Source organism: Protomyctophum parallelum, assembly GCF_964188405.1.
Source record: "Protomyctophum parallelum genome assembly, chromosome: 4".
Classification (NCBI taxonomy): Eukaryota; Metazoa; Chordata; class Actinopteri; order Myctophiformes; family Myctophidae; genus Protomyctophum; species Protomyctophum parallelum.
The window spans coordinates 54,338,802-54,360,809 of NC_139700.1; the positions used below are offsets into that span (position 1 = coordinate 54,338,802).

The following is a 22,008-nucleotide window of genomic DNA, read 5'->3' on the forward strand; positions in this document are numbered from 1 at the left end:
ATTTTACGCAATTTTGTTTGATTTCTCTTTATACTATGTATCTGCGCACTAGTGTACAGTACAAGCCGTTCATTCTCTCTTTATATGCATGTACACACAAATTACAGAAACCTATTAATAGACTATACTGTATAGATGCTACCGTTATGGAATTCTACACAAAAGCATGGTTTAGAAATGATACTGATTTAACTCCTGGAACTCATATTAGGATATAATAATTAAAGCCGTCACCCATGAATACACTTCATATGCCCAGGTATGTGTTCATTTTTCATATGCCCAGGTATGTGTTCATTTTTCATATGCCCAGGTATGTGTTCATTTTTCATATGCCCAGGTATGTGTTCATTTTTCCAAGGGCATCGCATACAGTGGTCAGGTCACTGCGGAGGTCCTGGACCACATTCTCAATGCTGCGGGTGTCTTTGAGCAGGTCGATGCTTTGGGTGTAGGGGTTGTAATACACAGAGAAAGGCCTCTTGATGCTCTTGGCAAACTCCCTGTCAGAGAGAGAGAGAGAGAGGGTCAAGTCCAAGGAGGCATGTAAAACCATATGCAAAAGTGGTTGACAAGTATTCTAGATACATTGCACATCACATTCAAGGACCTGGATGAAGCCCACCACACACCGGCTGCGTCCCCCGCACGTCGCCGCGCGGCGGACACAGCCGCCTCCATTATTTTCAATTAACCTATCGGACACCGGCTGCGTCCGACGCGCGCTGGCGCGCGGTCACGCCTCGCCTGCCGCGCCGATGCACCGCTGTTCTATTTTCCAGGCGTTGCCGCGCGGCCTCCACCCGGCTATCCGTGGCAATGGAATATAGTCAACAAAACTCCCCAGCCGCGTGGTAGCGCGCCGCGTCCTGTTGGTGTTGCCGTGCGGCTATGGCGCGCGGCAATACTGTGCCGCGGCGCTACGCGCGGCGGTCGCAGACGGTGTGTGTCGGGCTTCATATTTGAGATTGTGTTGGAAGAGAATGCATAAAACTATTGTAATGTTTTCTTTTCTAAATTAGATAGAAACTAATAAATCAATGACTAGCAAGTGTTTAAAATACAGTACTTGATGTTCCCGAAGATTACATTTATGTATGTAACTAAAGAACGATTGAAAATCTGGCAACACCTAGAGACTGAAATCTACATCTGTTGTTTAACTACGTTCCTGAGATTTAGCACATTGGCTGTGAGAAATGTACATTATGTGACCAGATTTGACTGAGAGAAATAAGTGTCAGAGCTGAAATCAACATGTAAATATGAAATACATGCTTAAACATGTAGCTTGTAGGTGTAATGTTAGAGACCACAGAAGTGAACCTTTCAAGCCTCTTTTCTCAACTCGCTGTTTTCTGCAAGACATCACTCTATAAGCCATATCTCCAAAACTGGACAACCAACAATGTAACGACAATGTAAATTTGAAGCTACTGTATGATTCCCTGCTTTCATATGACATGAAAAAAACGAAAATTCAAAAGAATCCAATGCCAGTCCCTCAGTCAAATGTGGCCACATATGTATGTATGTAATGTATAATATATATATATATAATATAATAATAATAATATATATATTATATGGTATGTAATGTATGTTACCGCATCCTCTCCTTGGCTTCCTCAAAGCTCTCAGAGACAAAGTAGACATCTTGGAAGGTCGTGATGAGACACTCCTGGTAGCAGGTCGTCCGAGGGTCAAACATCTTCACACAAGCTTTATCAGACAAGGCATGCTGGGAGAATGGAGGGGTCACAAAGACGTCATGAACTCAAAGCAACTGAGTCTCTGTGAACGACGACATGACCCGCTGTTTGTAGATGCCAGACATTTGGGACCGATGCCGATCCTGATTTTGGAGTCTAATCCCACCCGATTACTGATGTGTTGGTGAGAAAGTGCAACATCAATTCTATTCAATTTGAAAACCTTAGATGAATAAATATAGTATGACTCTAACCTGACTCTGCCAGATTGCGGCAGTATTGAGTTCACCAGTTCCCTCCTCCTCCTGCCTGCATCTGGGATCTCTCAAGCAGAAACGATGATCTGATATCAATCTGATATCTCCATAATAATTTTGAGTTGTAGTCTTGTTAGGTTGTGTTTACATTAGAGTTGTAGTCCTGTTAGGTTGTGTTTACATTAGAGTTGTAGTCTTGTTAGGTTGTGTTTACATTTGCGCTGTGGCAGGCAGAGCTTCAATATGTCACAAGTCTCGCGTTGATCCCGCCTCTAGCGGCCGCATATCGCTCGGACTATATCCGCTATATCTATTCATAATTACAACAGAACGGCACTCCATGAGAAATCACACTGATGTTCAGTGGCGTGCACAGACATTTAGAGGGGCAGGTGCTCAAGTGAAAAAAAGGGCACCTTGTGCAGCGCATTTTGGTGCTTTAGCTATTGAAAAATAGCAGATCTACAAGCTCATAGCGCGCCGGCGCGCTATTTATTTATTTTTATCGAAGAACGACTGGCATAGAAACATAGCTTTAGATTGTGGGGGCCTAAATAATATAGTAGAAGCGTTTTTTTATCAAGATTTGATCAATGTCACCGCATGGTCCACACACTACAAATTAAGAAAAATAAAAAAACTTTAGTTTCTTTTTTTTTAAAGAGCACATTGCCAAAGAGGTAAGTAACACATGCAAGCGTGTGTGTGCTGCCTTACCCTCAGTTCTCCAATAGAGGACAGCAGACCTGCCCCATAAGCTCTCAGCTGGCCGTCTTGTTTGCAAAGCCCAAACTCAATGGTGAAGAAATAGCACTGTGGAAAATATAGAATACTCTGTCACTGTATACAGTCACTAGGTTGAATATGTGTTGGTTAGATGATACACTACACACCCTGAGTGACCATGAGTTTACAGCAAACTGTGAAAGGAGGGAATATACTTATGGAACTGGACTTTAAGGCACAGTGCTGACAACCATGTATCTTTACGATAAATAAATAATAATGCTTTAACCTGGGCGGGAACCCTTTTTGGTGTTTTAAGCATTATGTTATACTTTAGCTATTGAAAAATGGCAGATCTACAAGCCCATAGCGCGGCACCAAGTGCCACGCTACGAGCTTGTAGATCTGCTTATTTTGAAAAATCGTGAATATGTGGCACAAATCTTTGAATATATATTCTTTCAGAGCCAAAGTTTTTAACTAAAATCTTTGCCTCTGGGGGGGGTCCCTGGAACAACATATTTTGGGATGGGGTCAGCGGCCAATTACATAATCTTGGGGGTCCTTGACATGAAAATGTTTGAAAACCCGGTAATGACAATAAAAACAATAAGTTGAAAAAAAAAATCAGGATTTAGAAGACATTTGTAGAATCGTTCCCAGGTCAAAATGGGTTAATAAAACAACTGAAAAGTATCAATACATTTGCAGATATTTAGATAGATATTATCAGGAATAAAAGAGCAAAAAAGATACGAAGAATCAAAGAGCATCCATACAGTTGCCAGTTTTTGTACATCCTCATCTGACGATCCTAGAGATGCCAGGCCGATTTCCTGGGAAAACTGGGCAAACTTTGGGTCAGCCAGGAGCGGAACGTGGCCCAGCAGCTCGTGACAGGTATCCCTGTGTCGGACACACACACACACACACACACACACACACACACACACACACACACACACACACACACACACACACACACAGTATGAGCACGAAAACAGCATGGTTGTTTTTCACCACCTGTGCACAACCTAACGCACACACAAACACACGTACGTATTAACTGTATATATGATGCTTTCGGGTGTGCCAGTACAGTACAGTGACAGTACAGTAGAGGGACGACACACCGGAACCGGCCCGGCCCTGGGCGCGTTCCTGGGGGTTTGGAAATAATGTGATCCTGGGCTCTACACACCCTCCGCCAACCTGGGGAGAGCAACGGACTTGAACTCATGCTTCCTTCATGCCTGAGTGTCCAAGTTGCTCCTTTACACCTGACAGGGGGGAGTTTCCCTGGTTGGACGTAGCGCGTGGAAGGAACACGTTATTCCAACCAGTTCCTTTCCCCTCCATCAGGCGCCCCGGCTGGCCAGGGGGAGGCAGTTTAGAGACCAGGATTACTGCATGTTTTTGTGAGGGTACCTACCCTAGGGGACACGGGGAGAACATGCAAACTCTAACTCTAACTACAGTAACATTACATGTTTAAAGCAGTAGTGCCAAAACTGTCTTGATGTATAACACAACATTAGCCGTATTAATAAATGACTGCTTGTTTTTTTCATTCATGATGTATCCTAGTATACTAGTTATCCTAGTATAATTGTATTGTTTTTGTGATATAATGAATAAAAACAATTGAGAAAGTTTTTTTTATGCAGTGGTACAGTGGCAAAGGCGGTATTAGACTCACGGTTCAGGTGTGTAGAGAGGGTCGGTGCTGTGGCGGACATATTGAGTGCAGTTGAAGACTCGGTAGGCCAGACCAGCCAGGAAGTCTCTGGGAGACAGATACCCTGCTACGGGACGCACCGTGAACCCTGACCTCTCTGAAACAAACAGCAACGCCACAGTAATGACTATAGACCTTAGAGTATATATACTCTAAGGTCCGATTCATACTCCTATTTTACCGCCGAAATGATTTCGGCTCGGCAGAAATTTTCAGTAGCACCGAAGAGCCGACTTTAGGACGATACCCGCCCCCCCCCGAACCTCAAATGACGTCTCATTGTAGGCTCTACAGCGCCGAACCCACTTTTATTCTGCTCTAAAATAGGAGTATGAATCGGCCCTAAGCTATAGACCAGGGGCTGGGCCACTATGACGATGGGAGAGGGCCACTATATTTCCACACTCGCTCCAGAGGGACCACATATGCATATTTCTGTTGTAGCAAAAATAGCCTCTCTAAGGGCCGATTCATATTCCTATTTTAGAGCCGAATAAAAGTCGGTTCGGCGCTGTAGAGCCTACAATTTGACGTCATTTGAGGTTGGGGGGGGGGGGGGGGGGGGGTACCGTCCTAAAGTCGGCACTACAGCGCCAAAACAGCGGTAAAATAGGAGTATGAATCCGCCCTAACACTCTCTGCACGTGCCTAATTCAGATCCTAATTTATGAAATCACTATAGCTACGACATGGAGGGAGGGCTGTTATACTGTAGTCTGTGAACTATACAGTTCACACAGGGCTGTTATACTGTAGTCTGTAAACTACAGTTCACACAGGGCTGTTATACTGTAGTCTGAACTACAGTTCACACAGGGCTGTTATACTGTAGTCTGAACTATACAGTTCACACAGGGCTGTTATACTGTAGTCTGAACTACAGTTCACACAGGGCTGTTATACTGTAGTCTGTGAACTATACAGTTCAAACAGGGCTGTTATACTGTAGTCTGAACTACAGTTCACACAGGGCTGTTATACTGTAGTCTGTAAACTATACAGTTCACACAGGGCTGTTATACTGTAGTCTGAACTATACAGTTCACACAGGGCTGTTATACTGTAGTCTGTGAACTATACAGTTCACACAGGGCTGTTATACTGTAGTCTGAACTACAGTTCACACAGGGCTGTTATACTGTAGTCTGTGAACTATACAGTTCACACAGGGCTGTTATACTGTAGTCTGTGAACTACAGTTCACACAGGGCTGTTATACTGTAGTCTGAACTACAGTTCACACAGGGTTGTTATACTGTAGTCTGTGAACTATACAGTTCACAGGGCTGTTATACTGTAGTCTGTGAACTATACAGTTCACAGGGCTGTTATACTGTAGTCTGTGAACTATACAGTTCACACAGGGTTGTTATACTGTAGTCTGAACTACAGTTCACACAGGGCTGTTATACTGTAGTCTGTGAACTATACAGTTCACACAGGGTTGTTATACTGTAGTCTGAACTACAGTTCACACAGGGTTGTTATACTGTAGTCTGTAAACTACAGTTCACACAGGGCTGTTATACTGTAGTCTGTAAACTACAGTTCACACAGGGTTGTTATACTGTAGTCTGTGAACTACAGTTCACACAGGGCTGTTATACTGTAGTCTGTGACCTACAGTTCACACAGGGCTGTTATACTGTAGTCTGAACTATACAGTTCACACAGGGCTGTTATACTGTAGTCTGTGAACTATACAGTTCACACAGGGCTGTTATACTGTAGTCTGTGAACTATACAGTTCACACAGGGCTGTTATACTGTAGTCTGTGAACTATACAGTTCACACAGGGCTGTTATACTGTAGTCTGTGAACTATACAGTTCACACAGGGCTGTTATACTGTAGTCTGTGAACTATACAGTTCACACAGGGCTGTTATACTGTAGTCTGTGAACTATACAGTTCAAACAGGGCTGTTATACTGTAGTCTGAACTACAGTTCACACAGGGCTGTTATACTGTAGTCTGTGAACTATAGTTCACACAGGGTTGTTATACTGTAGTCTGAACTACAGTTCACACAGGGCTGTTATACTGTAGTCTGTGAACTATACAGTTCACACAGGGCTGTTATACTGTAGTCTGTGAACTATACAGTTCACACAGGGCTGTTATACTGTAGTCTGTGAAGTATACAGTTCACACAGGGCTGTTATACTGTAGTCTGTGAACTATACAGTTCACACAGGGCTGTTATACTGTAGTCTGTGAACTATACAGTTCACACAGGGCTGTTATACTGTAGTCTGAACTACAGTTCACACAGGGCTGTTATACTGTAGTCTGTGAACTACAGTTCACACAGGGTTGTTATACTGTAGTCTGAACTACAGTTCACACAGGGCTGTTATACTGTAGTCTGAACTACAGTTCACACAGGGCTGTTATACTGTAGTCTGTGAACTATACAGTTCACACAGGGCTGTTATACTGTAGTCTGTGAACTATACAGTTCACACAGGGCTGTTATACTGTAGTCTGTGAACTATACAGTTCACACAGGGCTGTTATACTGTAGTCTGTGAACTATACAGTTCACACAGGGCTGTTATACTGTAGTCTGAACTACAGTTCACACAGGGCTGTTATACTGTAGTCTGTGAACTACAGTTCACACAGGGCTGTTATACTGTAGTCTGAACTACAGTTCACACAGGGCTGTTATACTGTAGTCTGTGAACTACAGTTCACACAGGGTTGTTATACTGTAGTCTGAACTACAGTTCACACAGGGCTGTTATACTGTAGTCTGTGAACTATACAGTTCACACAGGGCTGTTATACTGTAGTCTGTGAACTATACAGTTCACACAGGGCTGTTATACTGTAGTCTGAACTACAGTTCACACAGGGCTGTTATACTGTAGTCTGTGAACTACAGTTCACACAGGACTGTTATACTGTAGTCTGTGAACTATACAGTTCACACAGGGCTGTTATACTGTAGTCTGTGAACTATACAGTTCACACAGGGCTGTTATACTGTAGTCTGTGAACTATACAGTTCACACAGGGCTGTTATACTGTAGTCTGAACTACAGTTCACACAGGGCTGTTATACTGTAGTCTGAACTACAGTTCACACAGGGCTGTTATACTGTAGTCTGAACTACAGTTCACACAGGGTTGTTATACTGTAGTCTGAAGTACAGTTCACACAGGGCTGTTATACTGTAGTCTGTAAACTATACAGTTCACACAGGACTGTTATACTGTAGTCTGTGAACTATACAGTTCACACAGGGCTGTTATACTGTAGTCTGAACTACAGTTCACACAGGGCTGTTATACTGTAGTCTGTGAACTATACAGTTCACACAGGGCTGTTATACTGTAGTCTGTGAACTACAGTTCACACAGGGCTGTTATACTGTAGTCTGTGAACTACAGTTCACACAGGGTTGTTATACTGTAGTCTGAACTACAGTTCACACAGGGCTGTTATACTGTAGTCTGAACTACAGTTCACACAGGGTTGTTATACTGTAGTCTGTGAACTACAGTTCACACAGGACTGTTATACTGTAGTCTGTGAACTATACAGTTCACACAGGGCTGTTATACTGTAGTCTGAACTACAGTTCACACAGGGCTGTTATACTGTAGTCTGTGAACTATACAGTTCACACAGGGCTGTTATACTGTAGTCTGTGAACTACAGTTCACACAGGGCTGTTATACTGTAGTCTGTGAACTACAGTTCACACAGGGCTGTTATACTGTAGTCTGAACTACAGTTCACACAGGGCTGTTATACTGTAGTCTGTGAACTATACAGTTCAAACAGGGCTGTTATACTGTAGTCTGAACTACAGTTCACACAGGGCTGTTATACTGTAGTCTGTGAACTATACAGTTCACACAGGGCTGTTATACTGTAGTCTGTGAACTACAGTTCACACAGGGCTGTTATACTGTAGTCTGTACTACAGTTCACACAGGGCTGTTATACTGTAGTCTGTGAACTATACAGTTCACACAGGGCTGTTATACTGTAGTCTGTGAACTATACAGTTCACACAGGGCTGTTATACTGTAGTCTGTGAACTATACAGTTCACACAGGGCTGTTATACTGTAGTCTGTGAACTATACAGTTCACACAGGGTTGTTATACTGTAGTCTGTGAACTATACAGTTCACACAGGGCTGTTATACTGTAGTCTGAAGTACAGTTCACACAGGGCTGTTATACTGTAGTCTGTGAACTATACAGTTCACAGGGCTGTTATACTGTAGTCTGAAGTACAGTTCACACAGGGCTGTTATACTGTAGTCTGTGAACTATACAGTTCACACAGGGCTGTTATACTGTAGTCTGTGAACTATACAGTTCACACAGGGCTGTTATACTGTAGTCTGAACTACAGTTCACACAGGGCTGTTATACTGTAGTCTGTGAACTATACAGTTCACACAGGGTTGTTATACTGTAGTCTGTGAACTATACAGTTCACACAGGGTTGTTATACTGTAGTCTGTGAACTATACAGTTCACACAGGGCTGTTATACTGTAGTCTGTGAACTATACAGTTCACACAGGGTTGTTATACTGTAGTCTGTGAACTATACAGTTCACACAGGGCTGTTATACTGTAGTCTGTGAACTATACAGTTCACACAGGGTTGTTATACTGTAGTCTGAACTACAGTTCACACAGGGCTGTTATACTGTAGTCTGTGAACTATACAGTTCACACAGGGTTGTTATACTGTAGTCTGTGAACTATACAGTTCACACAGGGCTGTTATACTGTAGTCTGTGAACTATACAGTTCACACAGGGTTGTTATACTGTAGTCTGTGAAGTATACAGTTCACACAGGGCTGTTATACTGTAGTCTGTGAACTATACAGTTCACACAGGGCTGTTATACTGTAGTCTGTGAACTATACAGTTCACACAGGGCTGTTATACTGTAGTCTGTGAACTATACAGTTCACACAGGGTTGTTATACTGTAGTCTGAAGTACAGTTCACACAGGGCTGTTATACTGTAGTCTGTGAACTATACAGTTCACACAGGGCTGTTATACTGTAGTCTGTGAACTATACAGTTCACACAGGGTTGTTATACTGTAGTCTGTGAACTATACAGTTCACACAGGGCTGTTATACTGTAGTCTGAAGTACAGTTCACACAGGGCTGTTATACTGTAGTCTGTGAACTATACAGTTCACACAGGGCTGTTATACTGTAGTCTGAAGTACAGTTCACACAGGACTGTTATACTGTAGTCTGAACTACAGTTCACACAGGGCTGTTATACTGTAGTCTGAACTACAGTTCACACAGGGCTGTTATACTGTAGTCTGAACTACAGTTCACACAGGGCTGTTATACTGTAGTCTGAAGTACAGTTCACACAGGGCTGTTATACTGTAGTCTGTGAAGTACAGTTCACAGGGCTGTTATACTGTAGTCTGTGAAGTACAGTTCACAGGGCTGTTATACTGTAGTCTGAAGTACAGTTCACACAGGGCTGTTATACTGTAGTCTGTGAACTACAGTTCACAGGGCTGTTATACTGTAGTCTGTAAACTACAGTTCACACAGGGCTGTTATACTGTAGTCTGTGAACTACAGTTCACAGGGCTGTTATACTGTAGTCTGAACTACAGTTCACACAGGGCTGTTATTATACTGTAGTCTGTGTTAACGGCACCTCTAAGGAACAAAGACACGTCTTCCAGCTGAGGGATGTTGTCCTCGCGGTAGCCGCACAGCTTGGTGAGGAGGGGCAGGTTCTGGAGATACTCCCGACAGGCGTGGGTGGGGTACAGCTTGGTCAGCTCCCTGAAGACCACGCCCCACGTCCTGGTCTCCTCGGGGGTGTACTCCGCACGGGGAATGGGCTGTCCACTGCCGGGCAAGAAGAGAGCACCACACTGGTTATTATCCCATTCTGACCTGAGATCAGATTCTAAAAATGTCTTCTACATCCTGACAGTTTTCCATTCTGACCTGAGATCAGATTCTAAAAATGTCTTCTATGTCAGTCGCTCTTCGATTTTTCAAAAATAGCAGACCTACAAGCTCGTAGCGTGCCACTCGGTGGCGCACTATGAGCTTGTAGGTCTGCTATTTTTCAATAGCTAATAGCATAACATAGTGCTAACACCAAAATGGGTTCCCGCCCAGAATGTGTTATATATAGTCTTAAGTCCAACTAATAATGATTGTGTCAGTTAATAACTTAATACATCCGTTAAGAAAGAGACTACTATATACTGTAGTGTTCTGTCAAAATGTTGCTTCAATTATATGGTCTGAAAGGTTTACAATTACATGGTCAATTCTGTCTTATTATTATTATTATTTACATAATGGTCCCTTTTTACAGCAGACATTTTGGTAAACAAAATGTAAACCAAGCTGAAGGTATTTGTTATTATGATATATTTTAGGCTTGATGTGATTTGCCGGACTGGCGTGAACATCTAAATGAAATACACCACAATGCATTTTAATCATCAAAATGTCTAAAATGTTGGTCCATTAGGCCAGGGGGCCAGGGGCCAAATGACTGGAAAACTAAGTTTACATAGTACACACATAGTGCATGCATAAACCTTTCCTTAATGATTATTATTAAGGTTATCGTAGCGGTCAATTTGTATTGGTGGTGGGGAGGGGTCACGAGACATGGCTAAAGCATTTCCGGGGGTCCCCAGCACCCTGGTCCCCTGCATTAGGCAAATGTACATGACTGCCAATCTGAATATAAAGATGTTCTATTGAACAGCAAATCTGCTTCTGAAGTGCTCATTTAAAACCAAAACTACAATGTACGGCGCTACACACACATAATTCCACAATGACATGGAGGTAAAAATGCTTACAATTTGTAATTCATGGCAACGTCCACAAAGTATTTCCTGCGCTGGCGATAAACGTCATCTTTAAAACCCTGGCAGGAAGAATTCAGGTCAGTTAATTAATGTGTCTCAAGCAACATTAATAGCAACCAGTATGTAAAGTTGTTCTCTGAATAACTGTTAATACCCCCCCCCCCCCCCCCCCCCTGTGGAACTCACAGGATGATCAGCGTCCAGTTCTGTTCCGTACATCAGAACCCTCTGAGAACACTGGTCCAGCTCAGAGATCTTCATGGGGAACCAGGGAACGTCCTCACAATCTGAGGCACATTGGATGTTCGGATTAGCCTAGTATCCGACAGACTTTAACTAAGATTCAACAGGCACAGGCTGAACTAAAACGTCCCAATAATCGCTTCTCTTCACAAACACATGCTTTTTATAAGGTTTTATTCACTCCTTATTACACACAAACACTCACACATGTTTCCCCCTCCCCCGACACAGGTGGATACAGTACCCCGGATCTTTGCCTAATAGCCTGTTCCTATCCTATCTGGATCTTTGCCTAATAGCCTGTTCCTATCCTATCTGGATCTTTGCCTAATAGCCTGTTCCTATCCTATCTGGATCTTTGCCTAATAGCCTGTTCCTATCCTATCTGGATCTTTGCCTAATAGCCTGTTCCTATCCTATCTGGATCTTTGCCTAATAGCCTGTTCCTATCCTATCTGTCGGCTGGGAGTTCAGCTCTCATTGAAACATTCTAAGCTGGCCCAGACCGGCCACTTGAGAGCCATTCTTCGCTCTATCGATCTGGTACAACTTAGCCGTTGGTCTGATTACAGATTAGTTCAACACTACCTCCTATGCTTCTATGCTTTACCTATGGTTTTAAATGTTATTATTTGGGAGACAAAACAAGAGGCACAATACATACTCTGTTACAATCTAAACATTATTACAACACAACATGTTCTTAATAATGCACATTAATATATATTCACCATTGGCCATCTCGCCTGTTGCCTCTCATGATCTTCTTGAATCTAACCCACTGTTAGTTTACACACATGACTACAGCAGGCCCTGACTGAGGTCCCACCCTTAGAGTATATATGAATAGAGAAGGAAAAGGAAACCCTGAGGCGAAATGGACATAGTGGCCGAATGAAGGTATTGCAGCCTGGCCCCAAACACATGAACGCGCTGTCCGTTGACTATCATTGTACACGTTCACGACGGACGACGCTCGTGCGCGTTCAACGGCAGCTCGTTCATGTGTTTGGGGCCACTCACCATTGCAATCCGTCCCAGAATGCACTCTGTTCCTACCAGGAAGGAGGAGTGAAATCGCCTCATGCGCTTTTGAGCAACTTAATGCAAGTGGATGGGAGGAGAACTCGGGTGTCTTCTCTATTCATACTCTATGGTCCCACCTCCCTGGCGAAGTTGTCAGCCAATCGAAAGCCCAGACTGCTCCTTCTTTGCCTGAGAGAGGTGGTTCTAAGCCCATGCCCATGCCCATGCCCATGCCAGCTTCCAGCACACAAACAGGATCCTGTCTACACGGATGTGGCTGGTTAAACAACCGACCGGTTTAACAGACAGTTCCAGGATCCTGTCTACACGGACGTGGCTGGGTAAACAACCGACCGGTTTAACCAGAAAGTTCTAATTCGCCCCCGGGTGATATGAAGCATAATATAGTCTAAACCGAGACTGTTTGGACATATTATTGTTTGGCTCGCTACCGCGTTTTAAAGGACTTTAAATTGGCGGTCGCGAAAGAGACCCTAATTTAAAGTAAGAAGGTGCCGTTTGAATCGTGCCTCACAAGGGAACCACAATTGAGATCATTTGATTGTGAATGAATGGTGTGACTTGATTCAAACTGAACAAGCCTGTGCGGATAACAACGCATGGGAATCGATGCTGCAGTTTTAGTGTCCACAAATTAAACAGTGCCGTGACGGACAGTTGATTTGGGCTACTAAGCCACGGACGGAGAGAACAGGGTGTATGTGTGAGTGTTTATGTGTAATAAATGTGAATAAAACCTTATAAAAAGCATGCGTTTGTGAAGAGAAGCGATTATTGGAACGTTTTAGTTCAGCCTGTGCCTGTTGAATCTTAGTTAAAGTCTGTCGGATACTAGGCTAATCTTAGTTAAAGTCTGTCTGTTGCTGAGGCCGTCGGATACTAGGCTAATCTCCCTCAATCCGAACATTGTTAGAGGACTTTAGAGAACATGCACATCCAGTAATCCACACACATATAGGCCTCACTCACACCTAAGACACACTTGTGTCCTGTGTGTTGTCGCCTCTGTGCTCAGAGTCACATTGTTTCTATGTATTTTTTGTTTGCTATTCTCCATTTTCATGTACTTTATTATTTTCTACCAATCCGCTACTCTATGAGGTTTTCCTATTTATCCGCTGGACTATATGCCACAAGAAGCCAGTGAGATACCTGTGTTGCTATGGCAACAGGCAGTGATTGAGAGACCCCGCCCACACGGCTCACCTGGCTGATGGAGTGATGGGCAATCACAATGTTTGGGCCACCTGGAGAGTTTTGACTCTGTCCAGTGCAGAGTGGAGGTGAACAGAGAGAGTGAGACAGACAGGCTATAGCAAGAGGATTCATCCCAAGTCTTGCTATAGTCGTTCGTTGGATCGTTTGGATTTATACCATTGGAGAAGGAGAACTTTCTTTCCATTTTTGGATTATTTCCCTGGAGTTTGGATTTCGACGGGCGGAAGGACGGACTTTGCGGAACAGTGTAAAGGGTGGTAAGAGGAGACTTACCACTACACACAGCATTGACTGGTTTCAATGTGGATTTATCGGACATCTAAGCTTAGTTTCGGACAGTGCCAGGACACTTGGGATTTCCAGTAAAACCCTTTTGAGGCAGTTTTATTTTATCTTGATTTCATTAACCCATTCTGACCTGAGATCAGATTCATACGAGGTTTCCACTGGACACACATTGGTCTGAATAACCCATTCTGACCTGAGATCAGATTCTAAAAATGTCAGTCGTTCTTCGATTATTTTCAAAAATAGCAGACCTACAAGCTCGTATCGCGCCACTCGGTGGCGCGATACGAGCTTGTAGATCTGCTATTTTTCAATAGCTAAAGCATAACATGATGCCAACACCAAAATGGGTGCCCGTTCAGAATGGGTTAAGTGAACATTTTGTTATTGAAAACTTTATTTTGCTTTTGATTTAATAAATTACGGTTAAACTTATTTACTGATTATTTTAGTTATTCTCATTCTGAACTGACCCACCACCTCCCCCATTTTGCTATAATTGGTTCTCAATTGTTATTGTTGCAACCGTTATAGAGCATCGCAGTCCCCCCTCCCTTTCAGAACGAGTGGCCCAGGAAATGAATCCCAATGCATTTTTCCCATAGGCATTTCAAAACTTATTTATTTAAAGACCTTTTAAGTGTCGTACGAAGCCAACTCTTGTCGTGACAAATCATGACAACACACACAATTCTTCGGGCCAAACAAAGAATTAGAAAGTAGAAAAAAAACGGCAGGTTACAACACTTTTTTTGTTGTTTTTCTTCTTTGTAATTATTTGTTTGGTCCAAAATATTGTGTGTGTTGTCATGATTTGTCACGACAAGAGTTGGCTTCGTACGACGCTTAAAAGGTCTTTAAATAAATACGTTTTGAAATGCCTATGGGAAAAATGCATTGGGATTCATTTCCTGGGCCTGGCGTCGTTCTGAAAGGCGATGCTCTATAGTGTTCTGTGTGTAATGGCCGTCACATGGTTGGAACTTAAGACACAACCTTGTTGCATGGCTAAGGTTGAGTCTTCCAACCATGTGACTCCCATTGGAAATGCATTGAGACGGCCATGACACACAGAACACACAGGACACAAGTGTGTCTTGCGTGTGTCTTAGGTGTGAGTGAAGCCATACACAACAGAATCCTACTATTCCGATTGATAATAATAATACCGAAATGAGAACGTTTTCAGGCCTGGTATTCAGATTGACTACATTTGGTTTTCAAAGTTTGCTAAGGCCATGTAAGCACCGCTGAACCCATCAGAGTTCAACTTTGCACGCATATTGCCAGTAGGCCAAGGAAGAACGTCCATTCATGGTTCTGGTATAGTTAGTGCCAGAGGCTAATTTGTCCACACATTGTTCTACCTCTTACAGATTGATTGTCCAAACTTTAGTACACATCATCTCTGTAGTTATCATCTGCCAGATTTCTTATATTTCATGTTGTTCGTCCACGATTGGCTTTCAAAGTTTGAAGGAGGGTCCCATACAGTATATCAGAAATTGCAACAAATTATGCTGTGAAAGTTTGCACGCACACTCCTACTAGCTTGACGAAGAAATGCCACCATACCTTTTCAAATCAGCCTCATGGTGGAAATATAACTGGCCTATTTATGTTTTATTCATTAATCCAGAATTGTAGCTCATACTTTCAAAATCTTATGATTCCGAACATGGCCAGGCGGAGGCCTGTGCTCTGAGGGGCACAGATCTCCAAACACAAGTCCAAACACAGTAGAACACACATTTACATAACTGGTGGTCTATACCTGCCTCTGCTGACCATACATTGGCAGGTGTGTTGAAGGAGATGATGTTGACGTGGTCTTTGAGATGCTGCAGGAGGTCATTGAACTCCTTCTTGCTGCAGCTGCAGTCGGCGTAGATCTCCACCTCGTTGACGATGCGCTTCGACACCCGAGACTCGATGTGGTTCAAGTTCACGTGCTTCTCCTGCGTGCACCGCCGCCGGACGAAAAGAAAGAAGGGAATGTGAGAGAGGACGGGGAGAAGACGATAGGGCGGGGCAAGGAAAGAGGAGAAGAATAGGGAAAAACACTAAACACATGGCGCTCGCTCGCGTGGCGCAGTGGTAAAGTCCCTGCCCATCACCACGGATGTTGTGGGTTTGAATCCACCGTGGTGCACCGGCTTCGTCGGGCGACTATGCGAACACAATTGGACCGTGTTCAATTCAAGTCAAGGACTCTCGACTCGAGTACTACAACACTAGTTGCTAACAGTTTGGAGACATACATTCACCCACCTGAAACAGCCTGAGGGTTTTGACCAGGCATACATTGACCCACCTGAAACAGCCTGAGGGCTTTGACCAGGCATACATTGACCCACCTGAAACAGCCTGAGGGCTTTGACCAGGCATACATTGACCCACCTGAAACAGCCTGAGGGCTTTGACCAGGCATACATTGACCCACCTGAAACAGCCTGAGGGCTTTGACCAGGCATACATTGACCCACCTGAAACAGCCTGAGGGCTTTGACCAGGCATACATTGACCCACCTGAAACAGCCTGAGGGCTTTGACCAGGCATACATTGACCCACCTGAAACAGCCTGAGGGCTTTGACCAGGCATACATTGACCCACCTGAAACAGCCTGAGGGCTTTGACCAGGCATACATTGACCCACCTGAAACAGCCTGAGGGCTTTGACCAGGCATACATTGACCCACCTGAAACAGCCTGAGGGCTTTGACCAGGCATACATTGACCCACCTGAAACAGCCTGAGGGCTTTGACCAGGCATACATTGACCCACCTGAAACAGCCTGAGGGCTTTGACCAGGCATACATTGACCCACCTGAAACAGCCTGAGGGCTTTGACCAGGCATACATTGACCCACCTGAAACAGCCTGAGGGCTTTGACCAGGCATACATTGACCCACCTGAAACAGCCTGAGGGCTTTGACCAGGCATACATTGACCCACCTGAAACAGCCTGAGGGCTTTGACCAGGCATACATTGACCCACCTGAAACAGCCTGAGGGCTTTGACCAGGCATACATTGACCCACCTGAAACAGCCTGAGGGCTTTGACCAGGCATACATTGACCCACCTGAAACAGCCTGAGGGCTTTGACCAGGCATACATTGACCCACCTGAAACAGCCTGAGGGCTTTGACCAGGCATACATTGACCCACCTGAAACAGCCTGAGGGCTTTGACCAGGCATACATTGACCCACCTGAAACAGCCTGAGGGCTTTGACCAGGCATACATTGACCCACCTGAAACAGCCTGAGGGCTTTGACCAGGCATACATTGACCCACCTGAAACAGCCTGAGGGCTTTGACCAGGCATACATTGACCCACCTGAAACAGCCTGAGGGCTTTGACCAGGCATACATTGACCCACCTGAAACAGCCTGAGGGCTTTGACCAGGCATACATTGACCCACCTGAAACAGCCTGAGGGCTTTGACCAGGCATACATTGACCCACCTGAAACAGCCTGAGGGCTTTGACCAGGCATACATTGACCCACCTGAAACAGCCTGAGGGCTTTGACCAGGCATACATTGACCCACCTGAAACAGCCTGAGGGCTTTGACCAGGCATACATTGACCCACCTGAAACAGCCTGAGGGCTTTGACCAGGCATACATTGACCCACCTGAAACAGCCTGAGGGCTTTGACCAGGCATACATTGACCCACCTGAAACAGCCTGAGGGCTTTGACCAGGCATACATTGACCCACCTGAAACAGCCTGAGGGCTTTGACCAGGCATACATTGACCCACCTGAAACAGCCTGAGGGCTTTGACCAGGCATACATTGACCCACCTGAAACAGCCTGAGGGCTTTGACCAGGCATACATTGACCCACCTGAAACAGCCTGAGGGCTTTGACCAGGCATACATTGACCCACCTGAAACAGCCTGAGGGCTTTGACCAGGCATACATTGACCCACCTGAAACAGCCTGAGGGCTTTGACCAGGCATACATTGACCCACCTGAAACAGCCTGAGGGCTTTGACCAGGCATACATTGACCCACCTGAAACAGCCTGAGGGCTTTGACCAGGCATACATTGACCCACCTGAAACAGCCTGAGGGCTTTGACCAGGCATACATTGACCCACCTGAAACAGCCTGAGGGCTTTGACCAGGCATCCCACCTCGTTCTTCAGAGAGAACACCACAGCTGTCCTCCCGGCATCCTCGCCATTCTCCGACTCCGGCTTCTCATTTATGGGACAGAAGGAGGACCTCCGTGACTGCAGAGCGGGAAATCAGACGATGGATATTATTAAAAAAATAATAATAATAATTCGCTCCTATGCCACTAAAATGTGGAATGCCCTTTAATAGCCGTTAAGAAATGTGAATCCCTATACAGCCTCCATCAAAGAGCCCCTGGCCTCTGTACAAACGGTACAAACGATATGAGCTTGTAGATCTGCTATTTTTCAATAGATAAAGCATAACATGATGCTAACACCAAAATGGGTGAAAAAACACTACTCGAGGAAGCAACACATAGCGACTGTAACCGTTTTTTGATGATGTTCTTTTTTATTTTAATATTGCTCATCTATAGGTTACCTTATGTAAAATTGTGTTTGCCATGATTCAATTAAGTTTAAAAAAAAAAGTAATATTTTTATATACTGTATTCCCTTTTTTCTAACTGTATTTGTAGATCTTTTAATCAATCAATTTATATAAACCAGCATGTCCCTAACCCTATAGCTGTAGCACAATGCATTTTGTTTGATTGAACAGTACTTGATTAACGGGAAAAAAGCACAGGAAAGTACAGTTAAGTCTGCTAACAGGATTTATAACCCAAGAAAGCACTATGGCTTGTTTCCATTGGGGTCCTTCAGATTCAATTCATCTGAATATTTAATGACATGCAATGATACAAATACATTTACGTTTTTTTATTTCATAGTATATACTTTTTTTTTTAAAGGTCTGCTCTGATTCTTCAAACCAACATTCTTGGATTAACCCAGAGGTCTCATGCAGTGTTGAATCCAATGTCAAATTCTAGTCAAGTCATTCTTTATTTGGCTTCAGTGTTGTTGTACAATAATTAAGACATAAGAGAAACTTCTTATAGTCATATAATGATATGACTATATCATTGATATATGACATCATGTTATCAATTCTTCTCTACTGAGAGAAAGAAAAAAAAAAGGAAGCAAAAATGCAAAAACATAATTGGATGGTTGGTTTGGATTAAATATTTGTCAAGGGAGATCTCTGGCCAAGAAGACAAACGGACAGGTAAACAGACAGACAGACTATGAAGCAAGGTACACATTTCCGGCCCAGATATTATTAAACTTCAGCCTTTGTCGCTCTCATAATGAGGTCCAACAGGCGTCTTTAAAGTAGAGATGAGATTCAACAGTCCTCATTAGAAAGCACAACCCGCCCATCAACATTCTGCTGATGTGATAAAGACCACAGTTTACTCCTGATGATTCCACATGGGAACGTTAGGACATTTACAACAGTAAATTACAAGTGTCACCTATTGCCTAACAACTGAACCTCAGCCGTTTTTAAAGAGTCCAGAACTTCTATTGAAACCTTGACCTGACTGTGTGTAGACCCAGACTGTTGGGAAGACCACAATATAGTGTTTATTTTGACGATCTTAGTTAGTCATAGTCTTTGAAATGAAACTTCACCTAGTTTTAGTCACATTTTAGTCATCTGAAATGTTTCAGTTTAATACTTTCAGTCGACTAAATATTATACGATTTTACTCTACTAAATCTACAGTTGATTTAGTAGACTAAAATGTATTTTGTCGGGCATCGTAATGGCTGATTTTACACGCTTGTAGATCTGTCATTTTCAGCACGCAACCAAGTGTAAAATGAATTCTGTCTTTTACTTACACTGGATCTGTTTTGGATGTCTGAGTGTTTTATGTTAAATTGGTTGTTGTTCAGTAATGAAGTTTTTGTTTTTGGAAAATGTATAGAGAAAGCATGGCAGTTACGTTGGAGAACCATGTATCCATGAGTAACTGTCTATTTGTGTATATGTATTATTATATATGTACAATTTTGTGAGTGTCTTGTAAGCCCGTGCGGGCTGGGCATCTTATGATGTAGGACACTTTAATAAAAACTCTATCTATCTATGTCCACTAGCGACTAGCCCCTTCCTAATAGTCTTGTTTTTGATGACGAAATTGTCATCATATTAGTCTTAGTATTAATCATCAGGCTTAGTTTTTATCTAGTTTTTATATTCGGCTTTCCTCCGTGTAAACCGGTAGTCGACCAACATTTTGTCATAGATCAAATCAACACAGTACAGTACCAACACCGCTGATGGACAAGAACAAAGAGAAAGAAGTTGGGAGATAGCAGCAGGAATATAGGAGGAAAGAGAGCATGGGTGGGATAGGGTCGGGGGGGGGGGTTAATTGCTCACCATTTGCCCACCGGTGTGGCGTTGTTGCTTTTGGGGATCGTCGAACATGGCCGAGTCCAGAGACATCCCGCGCCGGGACCAGTACTTACTGGAGAACATCATCATGGCTGGCTGCATCTTAGGCACCGGTCCCAGATGGTCGACGTCCTTCTTCAGGTGGGACGACGCCATGGGGTACCAGTGGGTGTACGAGTACCAGGGCTCCAGGTTGTCACGCGTTCAGCCTACACCCTCACACACTTGTATTAAAGCTACCGTTAAAGGTTTTGCCGGCCCAGCCTTGCAGCCCAGGTTCTGTTTAAATAGTGTGACGGAGGAGGAGAGGCGGGTGAGTGGTGCCCAGTGTTTGTAATGGGGATGGGAGGGGGGGGCACACTGATAAGGCTCTGCTGCCGGTGTTTACATGGAAGCTCATATAAACTAGAGATGTCTTTTGATGCCCTGTCTGTCTGTCTCCTCCGCCTCCCTGGGTTTGATAGAGCTGGGAAGAAGACCGCAAACGTTTCTCTCACTGAATGGTTGAATTGAATTGTACATGTGCCCGTTGACCATACATTTCCGACAGAATTAAAAGTGGACGTGGACATAGAATTGATTGAATGTTTTATTCCTGACAGTACCCACAGTACTGTAGAATGGGTACATTTCAAACAAGGAGCACAAGTCAATACAAAAACTGCTACTTTGAGGACGCAACCGAAAAGCACTAGACTTGTTTACATCGGGGTCCTCCATATTAAAATAATCAGATTCAGAATGATTGACAGCTTGTAAACAAACGGGTAGCCTATGTCCAGGTACTGCAGGTAGAATGTCTACATCTACACTAAGTGTCCAGTCTAGTTTGTCATCCTGTAAATATTTAGAACAAAATATATATTTAACAGTCAATAACAATGTTAAAGGACAACTTCGGGTTTTTTTTGTTTTTCAACCATGGTTCATGTTTTAGGTGTTTTAGTGTTAAACTTCTTTCATTTGCTGCATTCTTTCGTTTTAACGATTTTAGCTACTTTTGACAGAGGCCATTCGAGCAAGTTGCTAAATATGTATTTAGTTTTTTACAAAATGTTAGTGATTTCTATATTATTATATTATACTGTGTATAACACACAGTATGGCACCCCCCTAGTAGTCACGCTGTTCATTCAGACAAACCTTTTTTTGGATAGAAAAGGTTTTTGCCCGTCAGACGATATGCGACGGGGGCGCCGACGGCCTAGCGGTTAAGGCACAACCACATACAGTATAGGCTCTAAAGCAGCCTGGCAGCGTGTCGCAGGTTCGATTCCCGAGCCAGACGAGCTTTGCTGCGTGTCACTCCACGTCTCTCTCTCTCTCTCTCCGTGTCTCCTGTCACTGTCCACTACTACTACTGCGGCGGTGGCTCAGGGGTAGAGTGGCTGGATGGAAACCGCAAGGTTACCATCAAAGTGTCCTTGAGCAAGACACTGAACCCCTAATTGCTCCTGAT

General features: G+C 43.7%; 1 protein-coding gene across 1 annotated transcript; it reads right to left on the reverse strand.

Moving 5' to 3' along the window:
• Positions 1 to 328: 328 nt before the first annotated feature.
• On the reverse strand, positions 329 to 20,657 carry tph2 (tryptophan hydroxylase 2 (tryptophan 5-monooxygenase); the record flags this gene model as incomplete). Its single annotated transcript, XM_083763186.1, has 11 exons — positions 20,535 to 20,657; positions 18,212 to 18,346; positions 15,830 to 16,049; positions 11,482 to 11,582; positions 11,287 to 11,354; positions 10,110 to 10,306; positions 4,395 to 4,530; positions 3,475 to 3,601; positions 2,687 to 2,782; positions 1,608 to 1,741; positions 329 to 503 (listed from the first exon to the last, which is right to left on the reverse strand). The coding sequence occupies exons 1-11, from the start codon at positions 20,649 to 20,651 to the stop codon at positions 329 to 331; spliced, it is 1,506 nt and encodes a 501-aa protein (XP_083619312.1). The 5' UTR covers positions 20,652 to 20,657.
• Between the last annotated feature and the right edge of the window lie 1,351 nt (positions 20,658 to 22,008).